General features: G+C 50.2%; 1 protein-coding gene across 8 annotated transcripts in view; it reads left to right on the top strand.

The window, feature by feature from the left end:
• PPP2R5C (protein phosphatase 2 regulatory subunit B'gamma) overlaps positions 1-19,459 on the top strand; it is a 123,637-nt gene extending 104,178 nt beyond the window's left edge. For 3 of the 8 annotated variants that reach the window (XM_038545745.1, XM_038545746.1, XM_038545750.1), the window contains 6 exons: positions 652-822; positions 1,751-1,878; positions 4,154-4,255; positions 5,705-5,777; positions 10,551-10,667; positions 16,670-19,459. In XM_038545745.1, the coding sequence (XP_038401673.1) occupies positions 652-822; positions 1,751-1,878; positions 4,154-4,255; positions 5,705-5,777; positions 10,551-10,667; positions 16,670-16,801 (723 nt within the window). In that variant the 3' untranslated portion in view covers positions 16,802-19,459. Of the gene's footprint in view, positions 1-651; positions 823-1,750; positions 1,879-4,153; positions 4,256-5,508; positions 5,630-5,704; positions 5,778-10,550; positions 10,668-14,348; positions 14,420-16,669 lie in introns of those variants that run through there. The other 5 variants (XM_038545749.1, XM_038545752.1, XM_038545748.1 and 2 more) reach the window with 4 other exon arrangements.
• Positions 19,460-20,304: the final 845 nt, after the last annotated feature.

The following is a 20,304-nucleotide window of genomic DNA, read 5'->3' on the forward strand; positions in this document are numbered from 1 at the left end:
CAGCCCTCCTCAGATGCAGGGTCCTCGCAGCGCAGGGTCACAGGTCACGCGCGCCAAGAGCAGTGAGGCCCGACCCCGGGTCCCTCTGCAGCCCTGCATGCGTGAGCTGACAACATTGGCTTATGTCATGTCTCCCTCTTCTGATATATTCTAGCACAATTTAACACAATCAAAAACACCACGTGTGGTTGTGTAGAGCCAAATATGAATGAATGATCAGTTTGAGACAGAAGCGGATTGTGCATATGTGTGACCAGCAGCCCCAGAGCTGGCGACTTCTGCACAGAAACAAATATACGACGTCCTAAGCCCCGTGTTTCTCCATTGTTCTTTTTCTCTCTAACCCTTCTAACTGCTTGTTTTTTATCTTTCTGTTTTCTAAAGGGGCTGACTGCAGTCAGTGGTGGTTCATCAGAGAGAGTGGGTCACATACATTAAAGTTGTGGTTCTTAAGTATATAAAATGAGCTGTTTCTCTAGTTCCCAAAAGCCCACGTGCTGATTTACCATGCAGCTGTTCCGTCTACAAGGAAGAAAGCACCACCTTAATTTGTTGCTTTGCTTGGAGTGGGGGGGTCACCTGCGGGGGGACACCTCAACGAAACACAGATGTCGGGCATCACAGACGTCACGCTGTGTGTTTCTTTGGCAGGTGGTGATGGCACTTCTCAAATACTGGCCAAAGACCCATAGTCCAAAAGAAGTCATGTTCTTAAATGAACTAGAAGAGATCTTAGACGTAATCGAACCATCAGAATTTGTGAAGATCATGGAGCCGCTCTTCCGGCAGTTGGCCAAATGTGTGTCCAGCCCACACTTCCAGGTACGGAGGGCAAGGAGGGAGCAGCCTCCAGGGTGACCCCATCACCAAACATGTAGTTTTCGCTAAAAGTTGTTAGAAATGGCTCCTCCGTACAAGTGCCTTTGTCTTTACGTTTGGCGCACCCCAAACACGTAGAACCTCGCTTTCCACACCTGAGAGGTGGATGCTTGTAGATGAACTGTTCAGCCCCGAAACTCCCCGTCCATAAGCACTTTATTTCTGACACACGCACGTTCCTGTTTGAGGGGGCCTTGGTCACACACCGCTCTCCTGTCCTCGGCTCCTCATTCAGGCCTTCTGGCCTTGTTCAGAGGTCGTCTCCAGGACCTCTGTGCCGTCCGTCTGCCTCCCGTGGACCTGCTGGCATGTATCGTGAGCTCACAGTGGGCAAGGCAGCCCGGCCAGCGGGGGTCCCAGTGTCAGCCCCGCTCCCGTCCCTCCAGCCCTCCTCCTGGCCCCCTTCCTTACGGCCCTTGGCCACACGGCCTGTCACTTCGGGAGTATGAATTCTCCCATCACTGTCTCCCCTGCCAGAACGTAAGCTCCACAAGGGCAGGAGTTCTGCATCACCTCAATCACTGCTGACACCTCAGCACCAGACCCGTCCCAGACCTGTGATGGGAGTAGGTGGGTGGGAGGCAGAGGGATGAGCACATCTGGCGGGTGTGTGGCCCACGTGTGACCCAGGGCCCAGCATAAATGTTTATTAAACGAATAGAGAAATGAATGATTGTATTCTTGATGTACAAGAAACCCTCTGCCTCCCTGTCGGGGGCTCCTCAGGGTTACAGTCTAGAGTGTGCTGAGGTTGTGGAAATGAGTCGCTAATCCAGTATAATTCACCACGTACCCGCAGAGTTGTGGGCAGGGTCCTGCTGAATGAATGTTTGTCGTCACGGCCACATCAGTTGTGCCGTCTGTCTTCCAGGTGGCAGAGCGAGCACTGTATTACTGGAACAATGAGTATATCATGAGTCTAATCAGCGACAACGCAGCAAAGATCCTACCCATCATGTTTCCATCCTTGTACCGCAACTCCAAGACCCACTGGAACAAGTAAGAAACAGCTGGCTGTCGCCCACTGGGGCATTTTAACATTTCACGTATCTCGCTGAAACTTCCAACCAATTCGGATTGAAATCCAAGTCCGAAATAGCAGTTAGAAAAGAAAATGTTGCTTTTATTGCGGGCTTAGAATTAAGGAGAAGTGTGGGTTGTATCTGTGGCCTTTTATTGCCTCCTCACCCCCGTTTCAAGCCAATACGGAGGCACATCTGTTGGCACCCACCGTTCCCGGCTGCATTGGCAGTGGCATCTTCCAGGCTTCATCTTTATTTATTTATTTTTTAAAAAGACCTTATTATTCTTGAGAGACAGAGAGAGAGGCAGAGACATAGGCAGAGGGAGAAGCAGGCTCCATGCAGGGACCCCGATGGAGGACTCGATCCTGAGACTCCAGGATCACGCCCTGGACAGAAGGCAGACACTCAACCATTGAGCCACCCAGGCGTCCCGGGGCCTCGTCTTAGATCTCCTCCAGCTAAGGTCACTGTAGAGCCCTCAGAGCACGGTGGCCACCCTGTTCTCGGAGGCGCCCAGGCCTCCACCATACACCCTGTTGAGCCCCTCTGAGAGCACGAGCTGCCCTCCTGTCCTCGCTGCCTGGACGGCAAGGGGTGAGCAGGTGCTGGCACACAGCCTGACCGCGTCCTCTGTCCTGTCACTTAACAAGGATGAGGAGAGGACACTAAGCCGTGGTCTTCTGACACCTTCCAAGGCACGGTCAGGGCAGACTCCCTGTCACTGGGGGATACCGACTGGTTTTCGTGTCCTTTACATGAATATGGGTACCAGCGCTTTGCTCTCCCCTCCTCCTTTCATTTCTTTCCTTTCTGTGTTGTAATCATTATATCAGAATCGAAAGCAGGGAGAGCAGAGCCCCGATACCCATCCTGCCCCCTTGTTTACAGGCGAGGAAAGCCAGGCTCAGGGCGGTGGCAGCCGGGCCACACTCGCCGGCTGGCTGGCGGCTGCCTGGCTCACAGGGCCCCCTGCACACCCTTCCGCTGGCCTGGCTCACGTTCTGGCCTCATCTCACTCAGCCAGTGGCCTCATCTGAGAAATAGAGAAAACGCTGGCACCCACCTTGGTGTTTTGTGCTGGCTCATCAAGAAAATAACGTTAATATACATGAGCACTTCGCAGCGCCCTTCACCCTGTTGTGAAGGTTAATGCAGGTCAGGTTGATATACAGAAAGTCCCTGGCACCCACCAGGCATCCGGCGAGCGTTCGCCATCAGCGCGCAGCTGGAGGGGCCGCAGAGCCTGCTTGCACGGCCCAGCAGACCTCGTCTGTGTATCGACTTTCAGCAGCCTCTTCTTGGCAACATTCATTTTTTATTGCGCTCAGCAGGTGGTAACAAAAGCCTCGGAGCTCAGCCACCGTCCCCGTGTGTCATTTAGGATATGACGCGAGGGTCAGCGGTGACTACTGACGGGCCGCAGACCCCTGCCCACTGCAAAGAGAGACGTGTCACTTTAAATGTTTCCATATACGAGTTGGGTTTTATTATAAACTGAGTTAAGAAGTCGCTATGAATCCTGCGACGGCAAAAGCAGAAGTAGTCCTGGCAGCGGTGAGAGCAGTTACGGGGAGACAGATGAGATTTCCTGTGGCTACTCACGAGGCCGCGGGGCAGTTGTCCCCGTCCCACCGGGGGTCCCCGTGTGGCTGTCATCAGATGGCCAGTGGGACTGGCGTCATCTCCAGGCTCCATTAGCTCGCAGAGCAGCTGGGCCTCCTCCCTCTCACGGATGTCAGAGCGGGGAAGCTGAGTTCCATTAAGCCATGCCGTGGCAGTGTTATTTTCTGCCTTCCAAAGCTCTGTTTCGGCAATATTAAAAATTCTCCTGCCCTTAATTAGTAAGATGAAAAGGAAACTGACATTTATAAGGAAATAAAATGCTTCCACTATCGTTCCCTACACATCGTGGTTTGTCTGCATTACATTTCTTCAAGTTTTGACGTTTTTTTATTCCGTTTCCATGGAAGATGGCTTTTGGCTGCTGTCAGCCGGGACAGAGAGCTAGGGGCCTGGGGCGGGGGGTGCTGGGGTGCTCAGCGAGGAGCTGGTCAGGAGCGCTCTGCAGGCTGCGTGCACGCAGGTGCATCCAGCATGACGGGCTCTCGTTGGAAAGCCCAGGAGGCGCGGGGCGGAGGGCCGTTGCAGTCGCTGGAGAGTTGGGGAGCAGCGGGTTGTGTCTGAGGAGGGCAGGGAAGTGGATGGAAAGACGGAGTGTTCGGAGCATGAACATGAAGCTCTGCTTACAGGACGATACATGGCTTGATCTACAACGCGCTGAAGCTCTTCATGGAGATGAACCAGAAACTATTCGACGACTGCACCCAGCAGTTTAAAGCAGAGAAACTGAAGTAAGTTGCCCCTTTCAGAAGCTGCTCTTTCAAGGATTTTTGTCTCCCTCAGTTCTGAATAAACCTCTTGCTTTGGTTTGTCCTAAAACGTTCTGCGTTAAAGTAAAATCGGTTCTTGCATACTTGGAAAGCAAACGAAACCATTTGTTAACCTCTTCTCGGAGAACATCGCTGTTCTCTCCATTATGTGACCAGTTTAATCACTTCTGCAAAACGTGTGTGCAGGCAAGACGTTCACTTTCAGAATGTTTGCTTTTCTCAGGGAACGCTGAAAGGCTGGAGGTCCAGTAACTTTTCAGGTGTATAAGGCAGGAGTCGGAATTCTGTTCCATGAGGTGTACGCGAAGGAGCAAGCATCTTCATCTCAGCATAGCTTCATCGCGCCCACTGAACGCGGGCCTCCTCTGGAACGTAGCCTGTGTCCTTCGCGAGACCAGGCCTGCTGTCAGGCTCCGAGGACTTCAGAGTCGAGTCTGGGCAGATTTTATTCTTTGCCTGTCGCTTGAAGCAGGGTAGGGGAGATAAACTTTGAACGAGTATAATTCAAATTATGGGAGACACATAACCAGCTCTCGTGTCCATGCTTCAAGACGGTACCTATGTGTTGACCTGGACCCCAGGCCGTTGTAGGTTCTGGCGGCACAGCAGTGAATACAACAAAACTCCCTGCCCTCACGGGTAGCGTGGAAGGGAAAGACAGGGAAACGCACGTGAGGAAGACCCGCTGCGTGCAAGGTGGTGGGCGGCAAGGCAGGGAAGGGGCCCGGGGACAGGTGCACACGGGGCCTCCCGGGCTCCCGCAGAGCTGAGCACCGTGTTCACACATGCCGTCGGCTTTTCACACGGCGAGTATCTTAGCTTTCTGCAAAAGATCTTAAAGATCATGCAGCGTATCCTCCAGATTTTAAAATAAACAAATGAATAAATAAGTTGGGTCCAAGTTAAGCGATTTGCTCAAGGTCATGTGACTCACTGGCCATATGATGCAACGAGAATCGGGTCTGAAGGTTTCTTTTTAAAGCCGTCCACGTTAGGACTTTGGCCATTCACCCTGGTTCCTATATGCCATGGAAGGGTCTCACTTTTCATGGCTTCCTAAGCTTATCTTCAAAATTATGTAGGTCCTCTGAAGAAGCAGCTAAAGCAGGAGGGATGGAGACCTGACATGTCCTCCCATAAGCGTTCCTGAGAACCTGCAGTCTTCAACATGTTAAAATTGTAGCCTATTTATTTGTTAAATTTCTTCCCCTAAGTCTGGCTTGTCTTTCGCATTTCGTTTTCCGTGTTACGTTACCCTGTGATCACCACGGTGAAGTATGTGGAGTGAGACCAGAAAGGGACAGAGGAAAAAGTAGGTGATTGTGTTGCTGGCCATGTCCGTTTTGCCTCTCGCCTTCTCTTGCATTTGATCCGTCTCTCTAATACCAATGACGTTTTACTATTTTTCAGAGAGAAGCTAAAAATGAAAGAACGAGAAGAAGCGTGGGTTAAAATAGAAAATCTAGCCAAAGCAAACCCCCAGGTACTAAAAAGAGTAACATGAAAATGTCTAGGGTATAACTGAGTGTTTCTATGAGCTAGGAGTGTGGCTTCATCACAGGAGGGGAGGGGGGCGGTCTCTAGCCTTGTATGTGGAAATGTCTGCAATAAAAGTACTTCTCGACTTCTGTACAAGTAACTTATTTTTGTCCCACAAAGTTTTTACCACAGAATTGACCTTTTTTTTGCCTCTGCTTTTTCAATGAGCTGGAAATCTTATCAAGACACTGTGGTAAAAATAAAACCAGGATACAACCTCTATTTTGGGCCAAGATTTCAGTTTGTTTTCTCCCCACGAATGTCGTAGATGCTGTCGCTCAGCGTAGATACGTCCCTTCCTTTTCGATATCAAAATGATTCAAAAAGAAAGGGAGTTAGATTTGAAATAGATGAAGCGTGGGGTGGGTATCGTCTCTCCTAAAATCGGGTTCCTATAGGCTGAGCCTCTAATTGTCAAAAATTGCCTGACTTGTGCTGTGTTTGCCACTAACGCTTTCTCCTGTCGTAGCGAGGAGGCTCCAGGGCGCCCTGGCACACGGTGTGTCCTCTGGAACTGCCGGCAGGTGACGGCGTCCTGCGTGGCGCCGACTCTGGGGCCAGCTCCCCGTGTGACAAGCGTCCGGGGGTTCTGAGTTGTGTGGTCCTTGGTGTTAGGTCCACATGGACCGGAGCGCTGTCCTTGCAGGCGCTCCTGGCTCGAGGCCTGTCTGAAAATCAGGGGCGCACGCTGCGCCAGAGGAACGGTCCCCGGGCTGTCCTCAGCCTCCCAGAAAAGAAAAGATGGTACTTTATGAGAACCACTCAGCTCCCCGTAAAAATCCTAAAAGGTTCGCTAAGGTGGATCTAGATGACAAGCAGTCTGTGTTCTCTGGTGAGAGGTGTGCATAAGTTGTTCAGTCTCTGAGGTCATCGTGCAGGTTTTTAAATGTGACGTTTCGGAAAAAGGGACACATGAGCACAAAGCTTGAAGGTATATGTTTAATCTGTGTGACATATTGATTGTGTTCTGCTCGAAAAAAAACCACATTCAAGAGACTTAAACCCTAGGGAAATCGCATGACGTTCCTAAGTGAGGTCCTCGTCCCCGCGTGGAAGAACTCAGCAGCCACCCCCCTTACGACATCTGTTCTGTGCTCTTCCACGGAAGTGCTGTCGTAAGGTTACGGTGAACCCGTGAGCACCTCGTGGAGCTAGACAGCCCCGGGTATCTGCTGTAGGGACCGGAATGTGAGGGACGCCTGGGTGGCTCAGCGGGTGAGCGTCTGCCTGCGGCCCAAGGCGTGATCCTGGGGTCCCGGGATCGAGTCCCACATTGGGCTCCCTCCACAGGGCCTGCTTCTCCTTCTGCCTGTGTCTCTCATGAATAAATAAATAAAATCTTCAAAAAAAAAAAAAAAAAACGGAATGTGAGGTTGAAATACTGGCATTTAAGACACAGCAGAAGCATAAATCTGAGGCAGGTGGAGGCAGAGGGGCCTCTGGGTGACAGCCCGTGCCAAGGGCAGTCAGACGGGGTCCCAGTTAGGGCCATTGGAGACCTTGCCCCACACGCACCCAGAATCAACACCCCGAGAAACATAAAATGTGCACAAATCAGAGAGTCCGGTTTTACGCATTCTATTCTAGGACGTAGAAATCATGATCTCATGAAAAACCGCACGAGGCTTTCATGTTACAAATGAAGAAGAGCTGGTTGGTTGTGTAACAAGCGTGGCCTGGTTTCACTGCTGTGCTGTAACAAGTGTCCCTTCTGAAATAGACACTGTTCTCATTTCCCTCTGGCCGAGCTTCCCCTGAGTTCTCGTCCCCCCCGGGGCCCCCTCTGCAGCGGGCCAGGCGGGCGACTCCGCAAGCCCCCCGGCTCTCCGGGGCTCCCCGCGCTGTGCTCCCCATCTCCCCGGTGGAACCATGTGTGTGTGTGTGAGTCAACCCCCGTGAGTCCCGCCCGCATGCCCTGACACCCCCCCCCCCCCCCCCCCCGTGCGTGTGTCCAAAAGGAAAATACTTCATGGGCTCAGGTCTCAGAGCTGAGAAGCAAGGACTCGGGACTTGCTTTTCACTTGAAAGAGAGGGAATCTTCGAAATTCCTGTCCCCGGCCCCCGTCGGGGTTTTGGAGCATGGCTCTCCATCTCAGACCTGCCTTCTTGAGAGTGAGTTCAGAGCCTCTTCTGTAGCGTGGATCCCCCAGAATCCACCGCCTGCTCCCTGACCTGTATCTGGAAGTCTCCGCGAGGCTCACCTGCTCAGACTCGGATGGGCCCCGTCCGTCCCTCTGGGCTTGGGGACTCTGCGGCGCCTCCAGAATCTTGGGTCATGTTTGTTGTAGCAACTGTGGCAGCTCCGTTGGAGTTGCTTAACGTCACGCGTGATTTAATTTAAATCATGAAATATTGAGGATCTCTAACGTAAGTGTGGTTTCCTCCTCCTCCAGAGAGGCCAAGGAACAGTTTACTGCTTGCTCCTCCCGGACTTGGGTGAGAATTGTGTGAGCGAAGCGAGGCAGGCACTCCTGTGCACCTCGGGTACCGCGCTGGCTCGGGGCTCCCGTCCTGCTGCGGCCTCGGGCCCAGTGTGCGGGGAGGCCCGGGGCGCAGGACGCGGCTGGCTGCTTTCCTCTGAGAGGTGGGCTTCTCTGGGGGGACGTTGTGTTCCTTTACCCTGCTGTGGACTCCAGCCCCGACAGAGGTCTCTATTCCCAGTAAGAACCCTCCCCTGCCAGGGCCTGCTGCGGGCACTCGCTTTGCTGTGACCGTCGTGTAGCGTTCTTGTCCGTCCTTCTCCTTGCCCGGAGCCCCAGCGAGGACTCAGAGCCCCGCGCTGCCCTGAGCACCGGCCGTTGGCCGAGTCCACACAGGGCGCCACCTGAGGAGTCGTGCGGTCACTTGTGTTTCTCTGAGCCCCTGGAGGCGCGGTGCCAAGCAGGCCGCCGCCTCACTTGGCAGATGGGCGCCAGCTGGGTGTCCTGAATCATGGAACTCTCCCGAGATCCAAAGATGAGAGCAGGACACAGCTTCGAGGAGCTTAGGATCCGAGAGGGGAGCCAGATGGAGGCAAAGAGAATTCATTTCAGGTGGTCAGATTATAACACAGATGAGATCATGCTAGAGAGGAAGGCAGGAGGTCTTCCTGCCTATCGGGGACGCAGAAAGACACACTGTGGGACAGCCACAGTCGAGGTGTCCCCAGCAAGAGGCTGAGCCCCTTGGAGAGGAAGTGTCAACCAGGGGGACCTACCCAGTGTGAATTCGAGGCAGAGAGAGCAGAGTGAGGAAGCTGAGTTGTTCAGCACAGGCGGATTGTTAGCTGTGCAGGAGGGGCTGGATGTGGTCTGGATTATTTGGGACGCAGCCGGAGAGGTAACAAATGTGGATTTTATCCCCTTGAATGGGCGCAGGTGGTAGCGTCGTAAAGAGTGAAGTGGCCTAGTCAGACTTGCATTTCAGATAGTTCTTTCTGGCAGCGACACGTCTGGTATACTGGAAGGGGCCAGTGCACCCAGGGGCTCCTGTAGACGTGTGGGCAGCAGCGGGGTTGATCGGGATGGCAGACTGGTGCCCGGTGGCATGGAAAGGAGGAGGCCAGCCGAGCCAAGGCTCCAGTGAGCCAGTGGCCATAACAAGGATGATGTCCTGGGGGCCCAGAACAGAGGCTAGGCCAGAGCCGTGAAGGCGCAGCTGCCCCCTGCAGGCCGAGTGCATGGGTTAGCGAGAGCTCTGGGGAGCAGGGAGTGGGGGACAGGGGGACAGGGAGCCACCGGGCACGGGCAGGGAGGCAGGGAAGCAGCAGAGGAACGCCCCTGCGGTAGTGGTGGTCCATCCGTTGTGCCCTTCATGCCACAGAGAGGCCCAGGAGGATAAAACCAAAAAACTGGCTCAGCAACCAAGAGGTCACCCAACCCTGGAGCCCATGGTCCCATCAGAGGAGCCAAGGGGAGGAAGTAGGGGTGCTATGTGGGCAGAAAGGGGGTGGGCAGGTCAGGTGGGTGAGTGAGCCCCAGCTCCCCCAGTCCCCTCCTATCAGCCCAGTGACGGTATTTACCTCAGGTTTGCTGCCATGTATGACGTGCTTGCGGTGGCACCCCACTCGCATCTCCCCCACCCATGTGCCTTCCTTCCCTGTCCGCCCTCACAAAGGGCACACTTAGCTCACTGTAACCACCACAATGGCCTCCTCTGGAGTGACCTTCCCCCATGTCCCACTCAGAAATGGAGAGGCCAGCAGCCAGAAACCTGCCCGTGGCTCACGGAGCCCTGAGAGAATGGGTCCCAGGGCTGCCCCCAGAGCGCACAGCCAGGTCTCAGAGTTTGGCTAGAGGGCCAAGACACCCAAGGTATAGACGAAGCAGTGGGATTGCTAACAGGGTTCCAGCTAGTTAGAGCGTGGTGTGAAGGAGTGAGGTCGGCAGCTGTGCACAGCCCGGGGGGGATGGGCTGTGAGTGGTCCAGATGAGCACATGGACTCAGGTGCCAGGTTGCCAGGTGGGGTGCTGCCCCAGGGACCAGAGAGGCCTTGGAAGGGATGCTGGAGCCTATGTCAGAGTCCTCGCCTGGTGCCCCTGGTGGCCTAGGGGAGTAAAAGTGTTGTTTCTGAGGCGCTGCAGGTGTAAGCTGGTTTAATTACCACCCAGCAGGCTTCATTCAGGAGAGGGCCCTGGGGAGGGCGCCAGTGGGAAGCCATGCCCCTGGCCAGGATGAGGCCCCAGAGTCCAGAACCCGAGCGTTAACAGAGAGAGTGATTCCACACTTTGCATTGCAGTACGCAGTGTATAGTCAAGCGAGCACCATGAGCATTCCGGTTGCAATGGAGACAGATGGGCCTTTGTTTGAAGATGTGCAGATGCTGAGAAAGGCCGTGAACGAAGAGGCTCGCCAGGTAAAAGCACAGAGCTAAGCCGGGACGCACCAGGTAGAGTTGCTTAAGAAACGTCTAGGGTTTTAGGAGCTTATATGATCTACAGCAGGGCCTTCTGTGCAAAGCTGAAGCTAAAAACTAAGTTCGGGTCAGCCCATAGGAGGTATTTCGTCCGTGCATCTCAGTGATCAAACTACTAGAAGTCATTTTTGAGGCTTGAGTATGTGCCTGAGGTTTGATTATGTTCTTGATTTATAGTTAACAGTGATAGTCTCAGCTCCTCACCAGTCCTCAGATGTTCACCTGAACAGAAAACCCAACAGTCCACAAGGGTGGTGTCTTTGCACTGCCTTCCCTGTGCACCCTCCACTCGTGCTGTGGTGCAGAGGCGCCCCGGGCAGTTCCCCACAGCAGCCACTGCTGCCCCTTGGCTTCAGGACACCAGGGCCGAGCCTCGTCATCTTCCCCGACAGCAGAACCGCACTGCCTCGCAGGAAGGGTCAGGAGCCGGGGTTCCCCGCAGGCTGGGGCTTTGTCAGGACCGCCTCACCTTAACACCTGTGTTCAGGTGGTTTGTTTCCAAGTGGTGGAGATACATAGTCCCATCCCCACCGATCCCAAGACAGACTCTTAGTCCTAGTACTAAGTTGGGAATATGTCCAATTTGGGCTTTAGAGAGGGTACGTGTCCTGCCTGGGCATGAGGAGCCTGTTGGTGGCCGTGCTTCCGAGCGTACCTGCCTCTCTTCAGTTCATGGAAGCTGGTGTGGTCTTGACCTAATGGGGATGCGGAGGGGCGAGGGCCTTTCTGACTCTGAAACTTTAATCCCCTTCGGCCTACTTGAGAATTCCTAACGCCATCCGGCGCTAAGATTCTGAAGCGCAGGCCAGAGCGGCCAAGGTATGCTGTGCGCTGGACGCAGGTGGTTCACCAGTGCTCGTGTCGCTTGGAACTCACTTAAGCAGAGGTTTTAATGCAAGTAAAGTTCACTCCCCACAAGATCAGATGGGATCGGGCGTGAGCAGGAGCACCGGACCTCCACCACCCAGGCTGCCGTGTCCCGACACGCAGCCACAAGCCACACAGGGCTGCTGAGCCCTTGCGGTGTGGCCATCTCCTCTAAAGCACAGGGATCCCCACGCTCAGTAGGAAGAAAAGAATGCAAAAACATCTCACTTGTAACTTTTTACTACTGATTACATGTTGAAATGATAGCATTTTGGATATATCAAGTTAAATTTTAAAATGCTATTAAAATTAAGTTCACCCTTTGCTCTCTTTTACTGTGGCTGCTGGGAAATTCGGAGTTCCATACTTGGAACACGTTATTTTTTTATTGGACAGCACTGGTCCAGCCTCCTTTTTCACAGAGCTGCCCAAAGAAGGCAGCCACACTGACCACATTCGTGCCTCTTCCTGCCCAGCCAGCTCCCAGCCTTAGCGTAAGAACACAACTTGAAAATACCAGAAATGTTTTCAAATGGCAAAAAAAAAAAAAAGAAAGAAAATACCAGAAATGCAGTGGGAGAGACTCCATACGCTCCTAGCGAATGTCAGTAACTCGTTTTTATTTGATTCAGTTGGAGTCCATAGTTGTTAGCAATGAACAGATTTAATCAAATGCAAAAATCCTTCTATTTTTCTCCATCTTGGCTATGGGGGCTTTAATTTTCCTATTTTGTTTTTTGTGTTTTTTTTTTTTTTCACTAGGACAGGAATTTGAGGTCTTTTTTTAAATTACCATTTCAATTTTATGTCTTAAAGTGTGCTAAAGACATGAGAGGGCAGCCCCAGTGGCACAGTGGTTTAGCGCTGCCTGCAGCCCGGGGTGTGATCCTGGAGACCTGGGATCGAGTCCCACGTCGGGCTCCCTACATGGAGCCTGCTTCTCCCTCTGCTTGTGTCTCTGCCTCTCTCTCTCTCTCTCAGTCTGTGTCTCTATGAATAAATAAATAAAATCTTTTAAAAAAAAAAAAAGACATGAGAGCTTGCCCATTACTTGCAGACACAGAGGATATCAAATTAGCGCCCCTCCTGCCAAGAAGCCTACTCAAAAATCTGTGACCACATTAGTTTTTAACTCGTGTAGACCATTTAGAGATGGATAGGAAGCTGATGAGTTACAAGCCAGTTCTTACGCACTAAATATTTGGGGATTGGAGGTTTGGGGTTTTTTTTAGAACATCCTTTGGTCCAAAAAATAAAAAATAAAAATATAAATAAATAAATAAATAAATAAAAAAGAACATCCTTTGGTCCAGTACAGATCATAATCAATGCTAGGAAAATAATGACCTGTGTCCAAAATGTAACATAAATTATGGTGATATTTCTAATTTAAGGTGACTCTATGAGGAATCAAGTATTTGATCAAAAAGGCAAACCAAAATAGCATTCCCCTCTCAGGTGAAGTCGGCCCTAGTCTTTATGTGATAGCCAGTCCCGAGAAAACTTCCACCCGGTTGATCTGTCCCCTGCCCTTAGCACGGGGCATATCTCCTTCGCTGCATCCCGAAAGGCAATCTCTACTCCCCAGACAGGGCATTTCCTGGAGGACTCTTGTAGCATATTTGTTTCCATGACTCTTATAATAAGATCATGTAACTAAGTTTTCCGTTAATTGACAGCCCTACAAAAAGCATTCCCCTGCTCTTACCTCTTAGATTTCTATGATCACGTTCCTGGGTCTGAAAGACTTGATGCCGTTAAAATACCAGTTCCCCCTGAATTAATGTGATCTCCATCAGAATCTCAGCATACTTTTTTTTTTTAATGACATATGGATTCTAAAATTCATATGACAACACAAAGGACCCAGAATAGCCAAAACAACTTTGAAAAAGAATAAAACTACCCAAGAGTAATATTACCCAAGTTTAGGACATATTAAAGATTTCTGTGGATTGGGATCCCTGGGTGGCACAGTGGTTTAGCGCCTGCCTTTGGCCCAGGGCGCGATCCTGGAGACCCGGGATCGAATCCCACGTCGGGCTCCCGGTACATGGAGCCTGCTTCTCCCTCTGCCTGTGTCTCTGCCTCTCTCTCTCTCTGTGTGACTATCATAAATAAATAAAAATTGAATAAAAAAAAATTTCTATGGATCGAATGAATCCCCATCTCAGGTTATCTAGATGAAGATATTTATAGTACAGTCTCTTAAATATAATATTTGATTTAATAGATTCTCCTGAATTGGAAAAATGTCGGCATCCTATTCCTGAAATTCTCAAAAACATTGTTAAGGCAAAGAGAAAATACCTCGACGGAGGAAAACTTTATGTGTACAATTTGGAGACCAAATTTACATAAGAAGTTACAGCTAAAAATTAAAGTCTGAATATTTTCGGTAGCCTTTTAATTTTATCTTCGGCTAATTTTGTTTTTCCAAAATAACTCCACGTTTCCTTAAAATGACTTGAACGTTGGCCAGAACAGGACGTGGGTGAGAGGTAAATGGCAGGACTGCACAAGGGCAGGGGAGGAAGTCCTCGTGGAAGTGGGATGCAGTTGGTTGGAATTTTGTGAAATTCAATTATGTGTTGACCTGTCAGAACCATGATTTGCTTTTTTTGTTTTTTTTTCTTTTTTTGAGAAAGTTGTCTAACCCTACCTAGAACATCCCAAGAAAAAATAGTAAAATTTCATGTGAATGACATTTATACCGGAGACGTTTACAATGTTTACAATTCTCATTTTTAACAGTCGGTCGGGAGAAAAGCAGTGTCAACCATGCAGATAAGGAAGGTGTAGAGACGGAAAGGTGGGAAGTGAAGGTACTCCTTACTCAATACGTGGAGTGTGTGTAAGGCTCGCGTGCTCAGGACGAGCCTGGACAAATGAACGTTGTGCACATGAAGTATTTTCCCTTCTCTCCCTGTCATCCCAGCTGGTGATGGTAAAGACAAATCTGGTCCCTCAAGACATCTCGATTAGCTGTGTCCTCAACTGCATAGCAGAAACGTGCACGATTAGGTTCACCCAACCCCTCCTGTTCTGCTACCACTTACTGTATAAACTTAGCCTCTTAGATCTGCCCACACGCGGCAGAGAGGCCGTGCCCTGCTCTCTGCCCGCACGCCCCCGCCACCACCTGCATGCCCCCCAGCACCCCCCCACTGCCCGCATGTCCCCCCACTGCCTGCACACACACCCCCACCCAGGCCGACCTCACCCCTCCCTGCCCGCTGTGTTCCTCCTCTTGTGGTTCGTGAGACTCATGCTCTGCTTTACCTGCCAACCCAAGATGCCGATGCACAGAGGCCCACACGTGTCCGGCACACTTTGTGCCCTTCCAGACGCTACTGGGGTCATGTCCCATCCCTCCCATTGGCATTTACTGGTTCCAGCCCCCCGGTGTCCCCCTGGCCTTGGTCTTTAAAAATGTTTCTTCCCTTTGGAGTGCCTATTTCAGCAGTGATTACATATCTCGAGTAGGGAAAAGCCTTGGTTTTGTTTGGCTTCGCTTTGCTTTGTTTTACAGCTCAGCGCGGAAGGGACATAAAATCCAGGGTAGAATTTTCCCTCTTGAGCTCTCAGGGGGGGCGAGAGCAAACATGCTTCAGCACCGTGACTGAGGTCCCTCGGGGCGTGTGCCCAGCCCTCACAACCTCCTGATGGGGGTGGTTCAGCCGAAGCCATCTTACACTAATTTTCAGGGGGGGGAAGCAAAACTCCTGCCTTTACCATAAATGAATGTTGATATTCACATAACGTTTCTAGAACTATTCCTAAAATGTCACACAAAGCTCTTCCTAAGCCTCGGTGTTCTTGCTGTTTCCACAGATAAATTTGCAAAGAACCCTAAGAAGCATTAGCTCTGCAAAAATGTGAACTTTTCATGTCTGACTTCTGCAGGTTCTGGAGTCATTTTAAAAGTCAGGAAAAGTATACTTTATGCTGAGGTTAGATATCCAGAAACTACGAGAGGTGGTTGTGGTTTTGCCCCTTTTGGTGTCAGATGATTGACTTAAAACGAGTTTTTTCCGATTAGACGTTTGTTCACCACCACAAAAGTCATTTGTTCTCTCTAAAGCCTGTCTTCTCTTTGATGGAGACGCCAGGCAGAAAGGCTTGGTTCTGGTTAAAGTCTCTACCTAATTGGCAGTCTTCTGTATACGCTGTTTAGACGACTTCGATGGCTGCTTTTGTTTCAGAAATACTGGTATTAATGCAGTGGCCCTACCTCAAAACTGAGTGACCTGTTTACTGTTTAAATGTTATTCCTGGAAATGGGTGCCTTTGGTGTAAACTCCCCCATATCAACCCCCTACACACACCCACCCCACTTTCTTTGCAGACACAATCCTCCAAGTCCTCATGCAAAAATAGGATTCTTTTTTTTTTTTTTAATTTTTAAGTAAAACCTCAATGTTCTAAACTTCAGGAAGAGAATGGGGTGGAGAAGGGAGTCTTTTACTCCTTAATATTAGGAAATGTTATGTAAATAACCAAGTACAGTTTTCCCAGGTCTCGAGGGTTTGTTCCCCAGAGTGATCCACTTCATACCTCTTACTTTAGGGACCTTTTTCCCATTCGACAGAAGTTTTAGACATTTTCTTGACTTTAAATCCAGCTTTAATGTGGTTTTCATTCATTTTTATGCACCTCCAAAGGACATTTCCACCTTCTGAAAGGCTTCTGTAATGGACATAGCCGCTTAAATGCCTTCAGTAACACTGTGTGTAATCGGAGGCTTTTGCTGTTGATGACATTTCCTAAAACTGGTGGCTTTGCAAAATAGAGGGGCCGAGTCCTCTGTGCAGAACAGCACGTCTTTAGGGTCCCAGGTGCCAGTGTGGCACACACAGCCCTTCGCCGCCAGTCGCTAGCGGTCTCCTAGTGGCCGAGACCGATCTGGGCGGGGGACAGCTGGCTGTGCCCGAGCCACAGAGGTCCCAGGGCAGCCCTCAAACGTGGGCGCTGGGCACCCGGCTCACGGCCGCCCTTTGACTTGGGACGCGGACGTGAGCTCACTGGCCCGACGGCTTCGTTTGTGGCCGACACCGCTGCCTTTTTCATTGCAGGCCCAGAAGGATCTGAAGAAGGACCGGCCTGGCGTGCGCCGCAAGCCCGAGCTGCCTCAGGACCCCCACACCAAGAACGCCTTGGAGGCCCACTGCCGAGCGGACGAGCTGGTGTCCCAGGACGGCCGCTAGCCCCCCGCGGGCCTGCCCGGGCTTCCCCGGATTCTGTAGAAAATACATCCTTTTTGTGCCATACAAATCAGTTACACTCAGAGTCAGAGCTTTTCTTCGACCCCGTTCTGTAGGCAATAACGCGCTTCGGCCTCAGCTCGAGATTAGGAGTTCAAACAATGGTGGCCCGGCCACCGCTTCCCCAGTCAGAGCTAAGGACAGCTCCCCGGCCTGCCTCTTCACGTCCTCCCCGGCCGGAATCCGCCGTCATTCAAAATCAAATAAGTGGTTCTAGGAGAATATCAATGTTCTTCAAATCAAAGGAACAGTTTTAAAAAAGTATTACATATTTTTGAAGACTCTACAACTTGTTCCATTGTTTCTCCATGATTGTTACGCCAATAGCTTCTCTCTCTCTCTCTCTCTCTCTCTCTCTCTCTCTCTGTTTTTTTCCTTTCTTTTTATCTCATTGAGCTGGTTCTTTGCTGTCATCGTTCTAACATAACTTACTGGGAAACATGACATGACAATCCTCAGCCGCTGTGTTTTCCGATGGTATCTCTTTACTTTGATTAGTGACGCGTATGCGGTGTCACTTGTGTTGTGTATAGCTAAAGCCATATTTCCAAGCCCGGGGTCCAGCACCAGGGGCTCCGGGAATTAAGCTCATAGGAGAAACTTATTTTAAACAGAGCTTTCTCTGTCTACCTTGACCGGAATTGGAATTTTAAAATGATGTGTCCATTTTTGTTGTCGTTTGCAGGCTCTTATTTTTCTCTACTTAAACATTATTGCCCTGTAACAAGGCTCTTGAGTTAATAAAAGTTATCATCTCTAAGAATTCATTTTCTACGTTTTCTAGCAAGTAGAAGGAGGTCATCTTGAGTCGGGCCAGTTCCTGGCCTGATGAGAGCTGCAGGTGCCTCTGGGCAGAAAGTAGCAGGAGGCCACGGCCGGTGCCGGGCGCTGCCCCGATGTCCCCTGGCTGCCGCGACGTGGTCCCCGGACCTCAGACGGGCGGCCGCGGCAGGAGGGCTGCAGCGAACCGCTTGAACCGTGTCCAGGCCAAAAGAGCACACATTCTAAACACCTCATAAGGAAAATACAGCGTCTAAGTTCCCATCGGTCTTCAAATGCTGCTATTAGAGTTCACGGACTTCCTTGCATGTGTCGAGCTTTTTGTTTGGGATGGAATAGCACGGAGAGAAAACCCTTTACACCTAGTGCTTCGTCTGCTCTGTATTTCTCTCAGGGTGGCCAGTATTTTGACGTCTTTTATCCCGCTTGAGAGCTGTTTGAGATGCGTACTGCTAGTGATTCTAGGTTCTTTTGTCTCTGGCATAAGACTATATTAAAGTTCACGTTAAATGTCTTGATGCATAAAAGATAAAAATGTGGCTGCTTTTAGGATCTGTATTTTAATTGAGGTCTCGGGTGTCCATGGAAACATTGTGGAAAGCCGATGTGGTGTCACTTAACATCCACCCACGATGTTTATTTCCTTGTGTCCCTGGAGGAAGATCATGGGGGGGTGGGGGTGGGGGGTGGTTCTGGGTTAGGAGCCAAGTACTAACTAAAAAGATCGCCCCAGCTGAAAGTGGGAAAGGCCACTTTGCGAGAAGAAACACTTCCTGAGAAACTTGACAAGTTACCTATCCATTTTACCATTATGAAATTTATAATTTAAAAAAAAAAAAGTTTAGATGCCTTCTCCTTTTGAGGGAAAAAGGGTGCTTTTTATTGTATAAAGCAGCGTCTTATGTATTTTGATATACCATTGTTTGAACTTCCGTCTTTAGCTGATAGACTCTCAAATATCCTTGATTTTGGATGTTCAGTATGTGTGTGAGAGAGGGTTCTGGGAAGACTCTCTTCTGCCCTAGATAAAAAGCAAAATATCCACGATTGGGTGATTGTATAAAGCTCAACCTGTAAGAACACCTTTTTGTCGAGGTTTTATTTCTGCTCTTTATTGAAGACAAACATTCACCAAAAAGGGGGGGAAAATACGTTTTGAGAGAGACTAATTTTCTTTGACAAGAGTATTATTTAATATTTTGGCCTATTAAAGTTTTCCTAGTTAGTACTCAGACTCCCTGTGCTAATTGTTCAACTTATATATTATTATATAGATACACTGTTTATTCTGTACCAAACTGATTTCAAAAGTACTACATTGAAAATAAACCGGTGACTGTTTTTCTTCATAAAGTTCTGCGTTCTTTCGGCATCTTCACTCTTTCCAAAATGTATCTGTACATCAGAAATGTCACTATTCCGAGTGTCTTTTTAGTGTGGCTTTAGTATGGCTTCCTTTTAATATTGTACATACATTGTATCTTTGTTTTATGGTAATAAGTAATAAAAATGTAGACTTCATATTTTGTACAAAATGTCCTATGTACAGAATAAAAAAAAGTTCATAGAAACAGCAAAAATAGGTAAGTGGCACAATTATTTTTCTTTAGAAGATATCTGTAACTTTACGCTTTAGTGAAATGTTAAGTACCTACATATTTTTTAACATTTTGTAATTCAAAACTTTTTGTTCTGACATTGTTTATGAAGAGAAAACTTCATACACGTGCCATTTAATATGCTCTTTTATCCAATTTTAAAAAAGAAAAACCTCTAAAAATGGTGTATTATATGGACTAAATAAAGAACATGTGAATTTTATTGCTCATCATGACACTAAATTTAGCCATGGTGTTGGGCCAGCCAGGCCTGGTGGTTCTCAGGCTTCCCTTGGCCCTTCCGGGGGCTGCTGTTCACCTCCCTTGGGGGGAAAGTAGAGGTGCCTTTCCACCCCCTCTCTGCTTTGCGTAGACGAGTGTGAGACAGAGCAGTTTATAGGATTATTTGAGCCCAAATCGTGATGTTCGAGATTCTTGAAATTACTGTCCTGGGAACAGAGTAGAAGCTCTGGGAATCTGAACTTGGAGTCTGGGCGGACCCACCCCCGTCTTCATGGGGGACCTGCCTCATCCTCACTGACGCCATGAATGAACAGTCAACACAACAGGCCGAGAATCGAGCTCTTCCCCCGAGTCATTGCCACAAACCACCCAGAGCCCCATGGGAGTTTGGAGAACCACACGTGCCCCACTTCCCCCCCGGGGGCAGGTGCACTGGGTCAGAGGACCCCTTAAGTGTGGTGCACCTGGGCCCTGGCCGTGTCCGGCGGCATCTGCAGCTCAGGGGTCCCCGGGAGACTCCGTAAAAGGGGGCGCATGCCGCGAGCCCAGCCTCCAGCTGCTCCTGGCCCCAGGTAGCAGGTGGAACCGGTCTGTGTCCTTCCGGGAGAACCGGTACGTTGTGCCAGGGGCTCGGGAGGCTGGGCTGCTTCACTCAACTCCCACGGCCGGCCAGAGTATTTGCCGCTGTCCCCCTCATTGACAGGTGAGCACATGGGGACACCAGAGGGCACATCACTTGCCCAGGGTCACAGAGGTGCTGAGTGGAGCCCGGCTTCAGCCCAGGCAGCGTGATCCTGGAGTCCATCTGTCCATCCCCTCGCCGCA

Source organism: Canis lupus, chromosome 8 (genome assembly GCF_011100685.1).
Source record: "Canis lupus familiaris isolate Mischka breed German Shepherd chromosome 8, alternate assembly UU_Cfam_GSD_1.0, whole genome shotgun sequence".
In the NCBI taxonomy this organism is placed as follows: domain Eukaryota; kingdom Metazoa; phylum Chordata; class Mammalia; order Carnivora; family Canidae; genus Canis; species Canis lupus.